The sequence below is a fragment of the Acipenser ruthenus genome, chromosome 26, assembly GCF_902713425.1.
Source record: "Acipenser ruthenus chromosome 26, fAciRut3.2 maternal haplotype, whole genome shotgun sequence".
Lineage (NCBI taxonomy): Eukaryota > Metazoa > Chordata > Actinopteri > Acipenseriformes > Acipenseridae > Acipenser > Acipenser ruthenus.
In genome coordinates, this window is record NC_081214.1 from 3,121,145 (window position 1) to 3,137,793 (window position 16,649).

General features: G+C 43.8%; 3 protein-coding genes across 4 annotated transcripts; 2 read left to right on the forward strand and 1 right to left on the reverse strand.

Moving 5' to 3' along the window:
* Window positions 1-503: 503 nt before the first annotated feature.
* On the forward strand, window positions 504-5,708 carry LOC117429345 (notchless protein homolog 1). Of its 2 annotated transcripts, none has more exons than XM_059001353.1 (13): window positions 504-606; window positions 1,126-1,266; window positions 1,818-2,035; window positions 2,281-2,360; window positions 2,489-2,565; window positions 2,656-2,753; window positions 2,912-3,104; window positions 3,663-3,798; window positions 3,949-3,995; window positions 4,093-4,295; window positions 4,597-4,756; window positions 5,280-5,350; window positions 5,450-5,708. In XM_059001353.1, exons 2-13 carry the CDS (start codon window positions 1,132-1,134, stop codon window positions 5,460-5,462), a joined length of 1,431 nt encoding a protein of 476 aa, XP_058857336.1. In that variant the 5' UTR covers window positions 504-606; window positions 1,126-1,131; the 3' UTR covers window positions 5,463-5,708. The 2 variants fall into 2 exon arrangements, with proteins under 2 accessions (XP_058857336.1, XP_058857337.1); XM_059001354.1 differs by lacking the exon at window positions 504-606 and adding an exon at window positions 683-796.
* Window positions 5,709-8,510: 2,802 nt separating this feature from the next.
* On the forward strand, window positions 8,511-11,000 carry LOC117429792 (homeobox protein SEBOX-like). Its single transcript, XM_034049630.3, has 3 exons — window positions 8,511-8,980; window positions 9,273-9,481; window positions 9,707-11,000. The coding sequence occupies exons 1-3, from the start codon at window positions 8,881-8,883 to the stop codon at window positions 10,391-10,393; spliced, it is 996 nt and encodes a 331-aa protein (XP_033905521.3). The 5' UTR covers window positions 8,511-8,880; the 3' UTR covers window positions 10,394-11,000.
* Window positions 11,001-12,345: 1,345 nt separating this feature from the next.
* On the reverse strand, window positions 12,346-16,485 carry LOC117429454 (transmembrane protein 199-like). The gene is made up of 7 exons (XM_034902828.2): window positions 16,428-16,485; window positions 15,959-16,174; window positions 15,410-15,483; window positions 15,011-15,100; window positions 14,590-14,632; window positions 14,019-14,131; window positions 12,346-13,030 (listed from the first exon to the last, which is right to left on the reverse strand). Exons 2-7 carry the CDS (start codon window positions 16,140-16,142, stop codon window positions 12,935-12,937), a joined length of 600 nt encoding a protein of 199 aa, XP_034758719.2. The 5' UTR covers window positions 16,143-16,174; window positions 16,428-16,485; the 3' UTR covers window positions 12,346-12,934.
* Between the last annotated feature and the right edge of the window lie 164 nt (window positions 16,486-16,649).

Here is a 16,649-nt window from a genome sequence, read left to right on the forward strand (position 1 = left end):
CACAAAAAATTACAGTTTCATATCTTTATGTTTGAAGCCTGAAATGTGGCAAAAGGTCGCAAAGTTCAAGGGGGCCGAATACTTTCGCAAGGCACTGTACACTTGTTACAAGATATCACATTATTTTGACATACAATTACATTATTTTTTTACATACAATTACCCATTTATACAGTTGGGTTTTTACTGGAGCAATCTATGTAAAGTACCTTGCTCAAGGGTACAGCAGCAGTGTCCCCGACCTGGGATTGAACCCACGACCCTCCGGTCAAGAGTCCAGAGCCCTAACCACTACTCGCTTTTGTCAATACACTTCGCTATTGATTATCATTGCAATACCGCCGTACACTTTCAGAGGGACGTGCTCTGGGCATGAACAGGGGGCAAGGCAGAGTGCAGTGTTGCAAACCCAACCGTGTGGTTCACAATGCGATACTACAACCTCAGAGTGTTGTGCTGACAGAGTTAGTCCACTAGGCGGCGCTTAACGCAACAAGCTCTTTTGACAGGCAGGTCTGTTTGGTCGCGGTTGATTGTCGTCACGGGACAGCGTCTTGCTCTTCCTGGAGTCCCACGTGTTGTTGTTGAGCAGTTTTGGATACAGAGGTAAGTGAGGCTGGTAGAAATGTAGACGAACCTAATCAATCATCCCTTTAAACGTGCATTATTTCAAGCGCTTCACCGCAAAGCGATCGCCTCGGCATCTCTTAGAAAGCCCGACACAGTGGTTCTGAAATAACTTTTAGTTTCTTATCACGTCCATTTGTATTATTATTATTTGTCAGTTGCAGTGTGTGTGCGTTTATTTATGTGTGTTAACTCGCCATGTCATAGATAGGTTATGTAAAAAAAAAACCAAAACGCTTAATTATTATTTTAAGGTTAAACTTTAAGAAAGCAAACGAATGAAGTAGCGAAACCTTGCTCCTCAGCGGGGTTGCAGTGTAATTAGACTGCGTACATTTGTAAATTCACTCTGTTCTGTATTGAATTGCATTCAATGTGTAATATCTAACAACACGTGCAGCAGTGTTAATTACTAGCTAATGCCCAGCACGCATATCGACCGCTGTGTGCCGGATTTAAATCCTGTATGTTGTAAGAGGCTGCTTGTGTGCGTTGCAGACTGCGATGACTGAAGACGTGGAGCGGCTGCTGATCCAGTTCAAAGATGAGGGCGGAGAGGTGCTGGGCTCGCCCTTCGACGTGCCGATCGACATCTCGCCAGATAAGCTGCAGCTCGTTTGCAATGCTCTGCTACAGAAGGTACCGCCTGGAGCGCGTTTGTGTATTCAGCAGAACTATTACGTATGAAAGATTAGGAACCAGGAGTACTGACCCTCCCCAACAACTTCTAATAATGAAGTTGCAGGAATTCTGGTCATTTCAAACCCTCTTTAAATGTCCTTATTACAGGGATGGGAACGAGACTCCTATTGCATAGCAGTGTCACCCATTCCAGGATTTAATACGAGCTTGATTAGCCCCAGTGTATAGGTAACCAGCTCAGGTGTGTCTTATTAAAGTAGTAAAAGCAGGAATGGATGAAACTGCTAAGCAGTGGGAGTCTTATTCCCCTCCCTGTGTTTTAAGATGACACACGCAAGGGTTTAACTAAACTGCTAACAGACCCTTAGTTTCAGAGCAGACTTGCAACAAACTCTGGTAAAGCAGTGCTGTGGGCTGAAGCTGTCATCTGTGCAATGGGTTTTGTGGAACTCTGTCGGGGGTCAGTTTGCTCCCACTGTGTAGGAAATGCACCCCTGCCTTGCAGGTGAAGAGGCAGCGATGCTGAGCCCCCTCTCCCTGTCCCCCAGGAGGAGCCGCTGCCGCTGGCGTTCTTCGTGAACGAGGCAGAGATCGTGAGCTCCCTGGCCAGCGCTCTGGAGGGTCAGGCGCTGGAGACGGAGCGGGTGCTGGACATCGTGTATCAGCCGCAGGCCGTGTTCAGGGTCCGAGCTGTGACCCGCTGCACCAGCTCGCTGGAGGGGCACACTGAGGCCGTCATCTCTGTGGCATTCAGCCCCACCGGCAAGTGAGTATCAGTCGGTCAAATCAGAGACGGCTAATGACCAGCGATTGGACAAAGGGAATTCCGATCAGTGGGGTTTTTTTTTTCACTTAGTTAGCAGATATCATTGCTGCACTTGGTTCTATTGAAAACACGATATCAGTTTAGTTTTCATGTAAATCTAGTTTCATTCATGTTTGAAGTGCCTTGTTCTGTTCTGTCAGCTGGCTGCTATTGTATCCTAACCAGACGTTTTTTTAACCTTGCAGGTACCTGGCCAGCGGCTCGGGGGACACCACAGTCCGCTTTTGGGATTTGAACACAGAGACCCCCCATTTCACAGCCACAGGTCAGCGCAGCCTGGATTAGACTTGCGGAATTGCAAGTGTCAGTCTGGCTAAAGGGGGTCAGTCCCGTATTGTGATGTCATTGACGACCTGCTCCCTGATTAGCTCGTCCTGTCTCTTCTGTCCCCAGGGCACAAGCACTGGGTCCTCTCGATTGCCTGGTCCCCGGATGGGAAGAAACTGGCCTCCGGGTGCAAAAACAGCCAGGTGAGCAGCAGAACCACAATAGTGCGTTGTTTATAATATAAATTAGTTCCGATGTATCTAGGTAACCGTATTCTTTATTTGAATTTTCAGATCTTTATTTGGGACCCAAACACAGGGCAGCAAACTGGCAAGGTGCTGGCCGGCCATACTAAATGGATCACTTACCTGTGCTGGGAGCCACTTCACCTGTGAGTCTAGAGAACTGAGACTGCGGTTTGATCCATTCCAGGTTTTACTGTGATCTCAGGAGCGCTAACCACTGCTTTAAAATCCATTGCTTCCCTTGCATTACAATTATTAGCATCTTAGGCAGCTGTGATTCCTTCGTTTCTGGTTTTGTTTGTAGAAACCCAGAGTGCCGCTACCTGGCTAGCGCATCCAAGGACTGCGCGATTCGGATTTGGGACACGGTGCTGGGGAAGTGTGACAAGATCCTGACGGGACACGTGCAGTCTGTGACCTGCGTGAAGTGGGGGGGGGACGGGCTGCTGTACAGCTCCTCCCAGGACAGGACCATCAAAGTGTGGAGGGCCCAGGATGTGAGTGGGGGAGGGGAGGGGGTTAGCATTGTCCGCAGGCTCTTGGCTGATAGTTAGGGAATTCAGTATCTCATACAGAGAGTAGATGGTCCAGTCATACAGTCATATGATTTGCTTGGAAATAAGAAAGCTTACTGTTCAGTTCTGGCTTTTAGGATTCGCCAGGCAAACTCAAAGCAAGCCCAGAACTCGGCTGCTCCCTGTCTGACCCCCCCTACCCCCCCTCCTCCTGCCCTCGCTGCTCCCTGTCTGACCCCCCCTCCTGCCCTGTCTGACCCCTCCCTCCCCCTCCTGCCCTGGCTGACCCCTCCCTCCCCCTCCTGCCCTGTCTGCTCCCTGTCTGATCCCCCCCCCCCCCCCCCCTCCTGCCCTGTCTGACCCCCCTCCTGCCCTGTCTGCTCCCTGTCTGATCCCTCCCCTCCCCCTCCCTCCTGCCCTGTCTGACTCCCCCTCCTGCCCTGTCTGCTCCCTGTCTGCTCCCTCCCCTCCCCCTCCCTCCTGCCCTGTCTGACCCCCCTCCTGCCCTGTCTGACCCCCCTCCTGCCCTGGCTGTTTCAGGGAGTCATGTGTCGTACGCTGCAGGGACACGCTCACTGGGTGAACACCATGGCGCTCAGTACCGACTACGTGCTGCGGACCGGGGCCTTCGAGCCAGCAGAGGCCACTGTCAACCTGCAGGACATGAGGGGCTCACGTGAGTGGGGGGCTTCCATCGGGAAAGCATGAAGAGAATAATCCGGGGGGGGGGGGGGGGGTACAGTATACATCATTAAAGGATTCTTATTTCTGTATTAGATTCACAATGAATTAAAAAACATTCTCACTTTTTTTTTTTTTCCTCCAGTGGACGAACTGAAAGAGAAAGCCTTGCAAAGATACAACAGCGTCAGGGTAAGTCAGGGCAGTCTTTGTTCTTGTGCCACAGTGAGGGGAAAAAAACAGAAGCCTGTTAAAGAGATCTGTGTGCCCTCCTCCTCTCCTGCTGTAGGGTCAGGGTCCGGAGCGGCTGGTCTCGGGCTCCGATGACTTCACGCTGTTCCTCTGGACCCCCGCGGAGGAGAAGAAGCCGCTGTGCCGCATGACCGGTCACCACGCGCTCATCAACGAGGTCCTCTTCTCGCCGGACACTCGCCTCATCGCCAGCGCCTCCTTCGACAAGTCCATCAAGATCTGGGAAGGCAAGACCGGCAAGTAAGACTGGGGACAGAGAGGGTGTGACCGTGCACATGGCAGAGAAGAGACCATCAGTGCCTGTCGCATCTCGCTAGAGTGTTCTTTTACAGCACAGGGCCCTTTTCAAAGTTCCTGATCGATACAGCACAATAAGTGTGCAGAATATACTGCACAGCAGTTAGATCCATGCCTGGTTTCACTACGTTTATTAATAAAGACACACCTGAGCTTGCAGCTATACACTTTGGCTAACCAGACTGGCAGTGAACGGAGCAGACCTGACCTGTGGACCTCTCTGCTCTCTGTCGTTCTCCCTCAGGTACCTGACCTCTCTGCGCGGCCACGTCTCGGCTGTGTACCAGATCTCCTGGTCAGCTGACAGCCGGCTGCTGGTCAGTGGCAGCAGCGACAGCACTCTGAAAGTGTGGGACGTCAAGACTCAGAAACTGTCTATAGACCTGCCGGGACACGCCGATGAGGTGAGAAACGCGCTCTGCTGTCTAGAGATTTTTGCATTACGCATGTGTTTGTCATTCGATCTTTATTCTTGTATTTTCAACCACTTAATTTCCATCGTATGTTCCTGTGATTTATTGCATGGTTATTTCGAATAGAGAAATGTGTTTGTGTGTGCAGTTTCTTATATTACGTTTTAGTGTAATTGTAATTACTGCAGCATCAGTGTAATTGTAATTGATCAAACTAGCATTGCAATTGTAATTTCAGCAAACGGTGCCCCTGTAATTTGTCATTTTGCTTCACCCCAGGTCTTCTAAAGGGTAGGCAGTTGTTTCACCCCAGTGCACACACGTGCCTTTATAATCAGGAGAAGCGGGTTTGTCGGTCAGTAGCTGTTAATAATCAGTTTTGTATCGGATTATAGCCAATCCAGACAGTCTGATTTGAAATTCATGGCGGCTGCCGTGCTTGGGGGGAGACGCCCACGTTTGAAATGTGCTGCTGCTTTAAAATTAAAGACACGCTCTTGTTTTGGTCCCGCAGGTGTTTGCAGTGGACTGGAGTCCGGATGGACAGAGGGTAGCGAGTGGAGGCAAAGACAAGTGTTTAAGAATGTAAGCTATGAAGCGGGCCGGGTTGTGATTGGAGGAGAGCGGGGTGTGTTCCGCGTGGCATCGTTTGCTGCTTGATTTATTTACTTTTTCTTCTTCTAGATGGAGACGGTAGCCCTAGCAACTCTGGAACGCTTTGAATTCTGTTTCGTGGAGCCCGCAAGCCTAAGGTGGAATACGGAAGACTTCAAACTGATTTTATGTGATAAAACAGAACTTTTATTAGGACTGCAAGCCTTCATCATTATGAACTCAGTCCCCTTGACTGATGGATGAGAAGCCTCTCCTGAGTTTCTCCGCGGGTCTGCCCTCCTGCCGCATTATCTGTATCTTTCCAACAATAAACCCACTAAAAACACAATGTGCATCGTCTCTTTAAATCGCCTTTGTGCATGACAGCGATCCAGCCTCAGTACAAGCTGTCCTGTCACTCGCTGCTGCAGTAGCAGAGCTCACAAGGAGCTCGCTGGGCTCTCGTGTGTGTGTGTGTGTGTGCTGCGCATTGCTGTCTGGGAGTCTTTCTTATTTAGAGTCGTTGAACTCCTAAACGGGTTTTATTACCAGCCTAGTATTGGAATGCCTTTACTGAGCTTGCGTGCCAAGGCTGTGCCCCGCAGTGATCCATGCCAGTTTTAATTTCCGTAGGTTCGTTTGCTGCGTGAATGTCTGGAAATAAATAGGTGAATAACGTCAAAACGAAACTTTAATTTACGTTACAAAACAAAAGCAAAGCAGATCTATAGTACTGAAAATGATAAGGAATGAGATTTTAATACTTAAATATGAATCGTTGTTTTTTACTACCGTAGGCATTATTTATGTTTATTCGTATGTATGGCTGATTGTATGAAAGCTTGTGACGCTTATAACTTAAATATATATTTTTTTTAATTAGGCCTACCGATTTAAGGAACAAAACAACCAAAACGCGCTCAAAACCCCGCTTGTTCAGTTAGTTGATAATTTGCGACTGCACGTTTGCACGTTGTGCGATTCTAGTTTATTTTTTAACAGAAATACTTTTCATTTCAACGTCTATAAACACCTCTCATGAACAGACCAGTTTGAACTGTTTCTCTCGTAGTCGAAGGCAGAGGTTATTTCGCATTGCTGTTTCACACCTTGATAAAAACAGACGCTGTTGAATGTTACCTTTATGATGACGAGCTGCTTTGTCTCAGAGTTTATCGGCCAGGCGGGATACCTGGCTGCGGGGAAGTCATCAAAGGCGCCGCTTTGTGTATTCGATTAAGACCTGAGGGAAAAGGATACCCGTGCTAACACCTCTCCTGTGATCACAACGCGGCAGCACGGAGCACTGTCCGAAACAAATCTTAAAACTAACATGTATGATAGTCTAGTAGTCTAGTAGTATTGCCCTTGATGTAAAGTAGACTTGTTTTAAAATAATTAATATCTGCTTGTTTGTATGCAGGATAATATAGTCACGATGCATCTTTCAGTTCGTTTTTCATGTGTATACCTTTTAAACAGGTAATCAGACGCGTTGCGTGTCGTTACCCACGCGAAACCGCAATGTGCTTTTCTGAGGATGCTTTGTTTATTTGCTGATCTCACACCTTCCCAGCTTCCGAGGTCTGCTTTACATGCACGATACCGGCTGCCTGATATACAAACCCAGAGAAGCGTTTTGAAACCCCGCTATTACTGCACAAACTGAAGCCGGCTTTTAACCCTCAGGGTGATCGTGACGCTCGCAGTTTCAAATGGCAGATCATCATCCCCGATCCGGACTAGTGTATGAAATACAAAGAAATATACCTTTGTGCCAAGAGAAACGTTAAGCACGACTCCATTGTGGCAGAGCCGTATTCTGTTGATGCAGCACCAATACAAACAGTTTAACAACCGAGAAGACACAAAATAAACATTAAAGCAGGCTTGTATAACATACATATATTAAGTTATTTCAATGTAAACGTATCCATGTGTGCAAGATCACAGTTTTTTTTATGGACAACTGTATATGTACAACATTTTTTTTTACGAATGTCTTACTGCTGTCATAAAAGAAAATGAAAATGTTTACATATTGTTACTAAAGAAAGTGTTTGTGTGTATCTATATCGATGTATACGTGTGTGTGTGTGTATATATAATATTATATAGGTACATAGACTTTTTAGGTTAAGGTTTCTGTATTTAATTTATAGCAATATTTGTAATTGACAGTGCTGCTCTTCTGAATTCATGTGGGTATTCTGTTATTTAACGTGTTAAAGTCGAGTGAAATGTGTTTTCTGTAGTATTGAGGTACCATGCTTTGATCTGGCTTCAAGCCTTCTAAGAAATAAAGCTAATCTCTCTGTAGGTCGGTTAGTTCAGATGTCAAACGGATGGCCTTTTTAATTCTTAACAGAATCGATTAATAGATTAATAATGTCCGTTAACATCAAAGTTCTGTGATCAGGTGTGTGTGTGTGTGTGTGTGTGTGTGTGTGTGTGTATTGCATCTGCTGGAGGGGTGGGGGGAGCGTATAGGCGTAGAGAGCGACCGACAATAACAAAAGAAACACAACATTTAACTAGATTTTGAAACCTATTTGTTCATACATGCGAGTGTGTATTTGAACAGGCTATTAAAAATAAATATACACAATGAATAGCAAAAACATGAAGTAAAACATGTGATATATATATATATGAAAAGTTGTTTTGGGTGTAAACCTAAGGGTTAGGCTACAGTATTAACAAAAGTATTTAAGGACGGTTTGGACAAAAAGATGTTCTGAAATCAATTATTTTGCAATCATTTAAAACTTCTGTGTATATTCAAAAAAAAAAAACTTATATGATTTTTGTACACTGCAGTTACACCTCATTTAAAACCTATATAATTACTAATAATTAAAGTGATTATTTCCACGTAACTTTGACTATATGTACTTCAAATGTCAATTGAAGTATTGCTCTTAATTGTATTATTACTTGTACTGTGATTCTTGAAAGGTATTTGTTTACGACTGTAAGTCTCCCTGGATAAGGGCGTCTGCTAAGCAATAAATAATAATAATATTGTCATTTGTCAATGCGGAGCCGCGTGTAGGGATGTCTCGGAAGAGACAGACACGCTCGTTAGCAGCACCGGAATCTCCGGCTTCCTGTCTGGAGCCTGCTGCTGCTGCTGCTGCTGCTGCTGCTGCTGCTTCAGGAGATTGCAGCTTGTTCGTCTGTCGTGGCTTTCGCGATTTCGGGATGTCCTATCGTGGGAGATCACAGAGAAACGCTTAATTTGCGACAGACTGTCTTGTAGAATGGAAAACAATAGCGGCCGCCGGCATCAAAGGTGCAAGTTCTGGGTCGGCTATTGCGTCACTTCACAGGAGACGGGACACCTGCTTATCGCGCGGGGCGGGCTCTATAAAAATGAGTTCAGATGCAACACCGAGACCACGGGACAGGACCGCTGGAGTGTGGAGACGCGACATCTACCGCTCGCCGGACTTCAGTTCAGTCTGCCTTATTTATTTATTTATTTATTTATTCTTCGTTTTATCTGAACTTTGGATCAAATGGCACTCTTCATGGATTCCGTGTTCTTCAGCAACTCGAAACTTGCAGAAGACATGGATTTCAATTTGATTTACAAAGACAAAAAAGAACAATACACAGGTAAGGTTATTATTATTATTATTATTATTATTATTATTATTATTATTATTATTATTATTATTATTATTATTATTATTTGGCAAGCAGTAATAAATTAATGCATGTCACATTTTGAAATTCACTTTATGAACGGTTTCTACAAAACACATTGATATATTTTCAACATATATCGTTTTAAATTTTATTTTTTCTTCAATACATTTAATATTCACGAAGCACCGTTCCACTAAAAGCAGCCTACTATAGTTACAAACACTACAATACTGACAGCTTTAATTCTCTTCCCGTGCAGAACCCGTGTCAGAGCCTGTAATCTGCTCTCCCGAGCTGGAGAGAACCCTTATCAATGTTTCCGAGGGACAGAGAAAGAGGAAGCGAACCATCTTCAGCCGGACTCAGCTCTCTGAACTGGAGAAAGCCTTCACAGTGACCCCTTACCCAGACATCAACCTCCGTGAACGCCTCGCCGCTATCACCGGGCTCCCGGAGAGCAAGATCCAGGTACTGCCCCACCCGCGCGGTGTTGCTCTGTGTAACCGGGAGCAAATCTTAAAAGGGGAAATGTTCATGTTAGCGATTTCAATAATCCAGCACAGTCTATGGGAATAGTAACCCTTTATATATATATGTGTGTGTTCACTTGGGATTGATTTATATTTCACACACTTTTATTTTTCAGATTTAGTGTTGCAGTTGCATGTGCTGAAACTCTCTCTCAATTCTCAGGTCTGGTTCCAGAACCGCCGTGCCCGAAGTATCAAGAATGGCAAGCTGAGCAGACCCATGAGAAAGTCTCCCAACTCCGCCATCCCTAACTACTGTCCCTACACCCCCTCCTTCACCCCGTCTCCCCCCAGGGATTTTGGGATCGGGTGCGCGGAGCACGGCCCAGCCCAACAAAACCACCAGCAACGCCCAGTCTGGGTGCGACTAGACCGCACCAAGGAACAGCTGCCTGCTGCCACTGGGTTAAACAACCCGACTCTGCCACAGCGCCCCCTGCAGCACCAGCCACACCTCTCTCCAGAACTCCACGAGCAACTGGTGTGGGATGACCACAACAACCACCACCATCGCTTCTCCACAGCCAGACAGCAGAATCCGCATCAGCAGCCACCCAGGATACAGAGAGAGGACTTCAGCCAGTTCTGCTCTGCCCCCAGCAAACAGAGCCAGCCAGACAGCAACCCCAGCTACCAGCATAGCAAACAGAGCCAGCCAGACAGCAACCCCAGGTACCAGGCGATGGACTCGTGCCACAGCAGCCTCCTAGTGGACCAGCTCGTCCCATCCCAGCAGGTGTACTGGGAGATGTCGCAGCTGCAGGACCCCAGCGACCCCCAGACCTCCCTGAGCTATATATCGGACCTCATCTACAATGCTGCTATTGTCACCAACCTGGTAGATTGCTGAAGGTTGAGAACGTTTCCTTAGCTGGGTGCTCTCTCTCCCTTCCAGCACTGTTTGATGGTGATGGTGAGCTTCCCTTATGGTGAAGGGGATTTAAAAGTGACTGAATCCCTCTTGCTTGTATTCTCAATAACTCGGTGAAAGAAGTTGGTCATCACCCTGTTTATTCTGCACCACCAGCTTGTATTGAAATATCAAGGGACAGTGTGCCTCAAAGATATTTATGTAGAGACAAGGTGACATGTCTTATGCTTTAGGAAGAAAACCATCTCAAGAATGTTTATCTTTCAAGATTACAGAGACAAGACAAGACAAAAATGTTACTGATAAATAACAGATGTCTCTACATTTTTAATTATTACATTTTGCACTGTGAAGTATTTATATTGACCCTCTGTGTATTAACTGTCTGCACGCGGACAGTGATGTGCAAACTAACTGATTGTGGTTGATCATTGTCCCTTTATGGTATTGTTAACATTTTATTTAAGTGTTTTTTTGTATAGCGCACAGTGCCATTCAGTGGTCAACTATTGTAACTGCTGGCGGGGCAAATTTAACCATCTGATTTTGTGAAGCACATATCACTTTTTTTGCGTAATAATAACTGTAGAAATGTTTTACTATGGTATTGTAGATTTTATTTTGTTTCAATAAAGTTGTTTTTAGAATGTATTTAAGATACAGTAAACATCTTCTACCGATGAGTAAAACACATTTAAACACCAGTGCTGGATTTTTACATTAGAAGAAGCCTGTAAGGGGTCATGGAAAGGTCTTTATTTCCGTTCCGAGTGAAGGTAACAATAATCTTCAAAATGTCACCCTGATTAAAATGATTCCTTGCGTGAAGAGGCTCTGCTAAATCATAATTATTTTGAATAACAAAGGAATTTTTTATTTACAGAAAGCAAAGCAAAAACAAAAAGGAATTGAGATTGAAGCTCTGGTTGTATCAGCTTATCGGCTCTTCTTTAATTCTCGCTGGATTTAAGGGTTTGCTGTATTACATATCTGTTGTTATTATTAAAGATATCGCAGTGACCCTGCAGGACAGCGATCCCAGCATATCATAATCATCTCTAATACCAAATAATCTTTCAAAATACCTTAATCCCAGTGTCAAATCCAAATTCTCTGAGAAATACTTATTTTTACTCCAGATGTAGCTACATCGTTTAATCTTAAACTGATGTATGAAGGGTTATGATCAATTTATTTTTTAAAAAAGTTGTACATTGTACAACCCATCAGGATTTTACATGAAACTGCGAAGTCTAGATTAGCAGCCCACTGTGCACCACTGTGTAACTACTCTCAGCAGTTCAATTTCTTTTGCTGTATTATATTAATCCTGAGGCGGCTATTCTGTGTTTACTGAAGAGAAGCATTGTACAGTAAAGCTCTCTATTTGATTTCTAAAATGATACGCTGTTCATAGCAGCATCAACAAATTGGTTGCAACGCAGATAACCCCCTTAACACTTTTGAACACTAGCTGTTTGAGCCAATTACAGTCACATCTGCCTTCCAAACTAATCCTACCGCTAGACTGAAACATGACACAATGATGGGTAAACTAATCTTAATAGAGAAAACACAGCTGTCCTACTGTGCAGTGAACAGCACTGCGATACACTGAACCGCAGAGCAACAGAAAGCATTCCTCACATTGGTTTTATTTAGGCAAAGCCCACATCCTGAATCCCCTGGCATGACAGCAACGTTGTGTGAGGGGTCGAGCTGCTTTTTATCCTCTGGGCTGCACATCCCTATGGACAGGGACACCCTCGTGATTGTGAAGAAACCTGACATTCTTTACCTGAGAGTATCGGAACCTGGGGATATATGGAGGAAGTCGATCTGTTCTTATAGAGCTGTGGGGTATGTATGTTACTAACAGGTTTGCGTTGAAAGAACTGTATCTTTAAGTGCTTAAATAAGCAAACACAAAACAATGTTTATGAAATATTTATTAATAACCTCATTTCAAAGGGTACAGCACTTGCATCCCTTCAAATGCATTTTATTAAATAACAGTACATTGATCACAACAAACAAAATGACTGAAAAAACACTTATTTAGGAAGTATTTTTTTAATTAGAATATGAAGTCCTATTCAGAGTTCTCTGTCTTGCAAATAAAGTATAACTGGTGAAACTGAGCGAAATACTTCCTCTGAAAGTAGATCCATTCCTGGTTTTACAATGAGTTTAATAAGACACACCCGAGCTTGTTAACTATACACTTATTAAGCTTGTAGTAAAACCTGGAATGGGTGAAACTGCTATGCAACAGGAGTCTAATTTCCATCCCTGCACTTTCCAGCACAGAGAGGGTCTCGGCTATCTACAGACCACCTGAGAATGCAAACTTAAGATACAGAAACAAACAACATCTTGAGTTTCCCTAACTTTGATTATCGCTTAGCGAAAATAGTTCTGATGCTAAAGTGCAAGAAAGTGGAATTTAAAACTGTGGGTCCTCTACTCTGGAGACAGTCATGCATGAACGCAGGAGTGACGTCACCTGGGCTGCAGAGGCTACAGCTCCCCCAGCTCTCCCTCCATTGTCCGGACAAGCACGTAGAGTTCAGCCAGTCCCACCACCGACGCCACGATGACAGCACAGAGTACCCTCTGCGACAGGAACAGAAACAATGCACACACTCAGGCTTGGGGTCCTGTGTTTCAATTCTTATTAAAATCAATTCCAATTCCCAATGAATCATTTCCAACACATCACTGAATTGCAATCAGCAGTATTCTGTGAAAATGAGTTCAACAGTGGCAACAAGCTGCTTAAATTGAAGTCGCTGTGGGTCAATTAAACTGGCTTCAAAACAAAAGAAGTTGAACAATCACAACAATTATTATGTCTCTAATTTGTGTATCACATTTTAATGATGCGCTCGTGGTTGTGGCTGTTTGCAATGTTTCTATTTTGCTTCTACCTGCAAGTGTTTTGCCTTGGAAGCGATAACAACATCCATGTACAAACTGACTGAACAGTGAAAATGCTCTTGTGATGTGCACTACTCTCCACAGGGATCAAGTCGAGACAGACACACTTACTGCACTTGTGACCTTAGCTGGATTTAACCTCGGTCCTGCACAGATGACAGGCTGGTGAATTACCCTTGAGCCCCTTTTAATCAGCAGAGGCTGCCGTGGGTCTCTCAAATGAATTTAATCAGCGCAGAACTCCCTGTTCTGTCCAGGTACCTGAGCTGCCCTCCCTAGAGCTAAACCTGTAGCATCATTCTTAATATCAAAATCTTTTTTATTTTATTATTTCATTTGATTAACCGCTCCATTCAAATGGCCGAGAACCAATAAACACCAACTGTTTTTTTTTTTTTTTCAATGCATGTTTTTGTATTTTAAGCTGCTAATTTAATGTTAAGCCAGGTAACATTTATCATGTAGTAAATACTCAAACATCACTGACATGCATTCTTTGTCCCAGTAAAATGTTGCAGATTCAAATACATTCCGAGTCCCATCAAACACTTGTTAGGCTGACAGTAGTCTGATATTGACAGCCAAATCCAATGTAACGTGTGTGAAGTTTTCATGGAACAGGCCTGTAGCGATTCTGTTAAAATGCAATCTGTGTTAGTCTTACCGCTGCTGTTTCTGTGAAGATGTACTGACTGCCCAGATAGGTACAGGCAAACGCTGCCACCACCGTCACCAGGAAGTTAAAGATAGTGACAACCACAGCCTTTACCGACCTCACTGTAAAACAACAGACAGCATGTGTAACTCCCTGTTCATGATTCACAGCAAACCTGCCTTTGAAACAGATACAGGTACACACTGACGTTCTGATTCGCGATCAGGCTCTCTCTCTCACACACACATTTACACTGACCCACAGGCACACACACACACACACACACACACTCGCCATCTACAATGTTCATTGAGACTAGGAAGCAGACATCCGAAATAGAACATTAGCAAATCCGATTATCAATGTACTGCGGTACCCTATAAAATAAAATGTACTAAAAAAATAACAAGCAGCCATTTGATTCTCCTATATTGTGACTGGGATCCAGTACGATATAAAAAACATCACACTTATAAGTATGGTACAGTTTACAAAGTCTTGAGGGTACATGCAGCTTGGAAGCAGTATGGAAGAGGAGATTCTTGAATGTAATTTAAAATATTAAATAAACCCTACTTACTTTGCTTTCCAATGTCAGCTAAGGTTCCATGTCGATTTAATTGCTAGAAAAGACGATATGGTAACATGTGAATGACATAAAAAAAGAGAGGAAAAAGTTTAAAATTGCAAACCACCATCCCCCCAATGCAGGATATTATGTATTAAAAAGGGCTTATTCAAATGCTAAAGTATGTTCTGTTTACAGCTGTAGTGGCACAAGCCAATGCATAATTATAATACAGATACAAATCTAACAATGTATTCGGATAAGGGAACTGTCCTCCCCCACCCCAAAGAAGCAGTAACGAATAGAAACATGATTTTACAAAAATAATCCAGTTAGTTTAATGTCCCATCCCCCACAGTATGCAATGTTCCACAGTCTAGATGACTGGATGAACTGTAAGAGTGAGAGATGAGTGAATGGGAGGCTGTGGTACCTGGCAGTTGACGTTTCTGGTGATCTGCATGTATTCTTCATTGGCCAGTCTGGCTTTGATCCTCTCCAGCCGTGCCACTAGTTCTGGATTCTGAGAGACACGACATCACATTTATAATAACAAGGTCAGCCTTGCACAACTCAAGCCAATGCACTTCAACGCTGCTTTACAGGTCTATTTGAAATGACATAAACAAAAGCACATCTTAAAATTTATAGCTGACTTCACTCCACTGAATTTGTATTGTATTAACTCCAGGTCAGAATATAATAACTTCTATAAGGAAACCCATTGTAAATAAGACCTGTGACCTGCAAGGCGCTTGCATACAGAGTTACGTGCTGAACAACAACACCACAGCTTATTGTACAGCTTATTATTTTAGTGCATGGTATTTACCCTCGGAGGTTTCTGCACTTCTGGTAGATAAACATCACTGTCTTCAAGTAATTCATGGAGATAGATGGGAAAGCCTGAAGGAGAAAATATACAAGCATGTCAGTAACATGAGTAAAATCATACTTAAGAGACTGACCCCCACCTCCCTCTTTATATCCCTAGATTTTGTTGTTCTCAATAAATTGTGCAAAAGAATGTCCTAACCAAGTTTAACCACAACGTTTTTGCTTTTGCCTTGCAGTTCATTATTCTTGCAGTAGGTGGTGCTGTTGGCCGGTTTGTTTGCACAGTGTCCCAGTGGCACAGTGTCCCAGGACAGCTCAAGGAAGACACTATTGTCATATTTAATTTAAGTCAGTGTCATCATATAAGACAAACTCAGCCATGGCTGTTCTGCGTCAGCAGGCTATGTGAATTCTGAATTGTAGAGTGATCTGGAGATACAAATCTCATTAGCAAGTTGTGGGCATATTTTACTGGCCAAAACACCGATGCCTGTTTTTCAGTTAACATGAAGACATGCCGTGCCGCTCACAAAGCCACACATACCGCTCTCTTGAAGAAATGTTTGCAGTTTTCTTGCCAGTTTGAAAGGGATTGTCTGTCGCTCCCCCCGGGTTAAGCAGAGTTCCAGTTCTGCTCGCAGGTCTTCCGGAAAAGACGACTCTTCTTTATTCATGAAATCTTTAATTTTCTCACGGAATTTTTCTCCGATCACGAACGAATAAGCCATTTTTTGCAGCCGTTCCTCTGCACTTGTTTCGCCTATGTAAAAAAAAAAAAATTAGCAGACAACCGATGAAACTACACAGTGTGTGTTTTAGGGAAGTGACTTGATGAGCAAGAAACGTACGCTGTTCAGTGGAAAACGTTGCAACAACTAGTATTGTACACTTCACTTGATAAAGGTTTTTTTTTTTTAATAGCATATCATGTAAAAATATTTCGTTATCTATCCCAATCTGGGACAATACCGTACTGTACATATATGGAATAACGGAGGTATGGTTTACCTTACCTTAATCTGTTGCGTTACGGTATTCTGTTTTACTACAAGACCGATATGTATTTCTAACCTAAAAAAAAAAAAACACAAAGAAAAAATATATATTTTTATAGGCAAAACACAGCAGAGGACGGTTCCGCGGAGGCGGCCATTTCAATCCTATTAAAAACCCAAAACACAACGTCATGACGTAACGCCTTAACTAAAATACAAATTACACTTGATTAAATCACG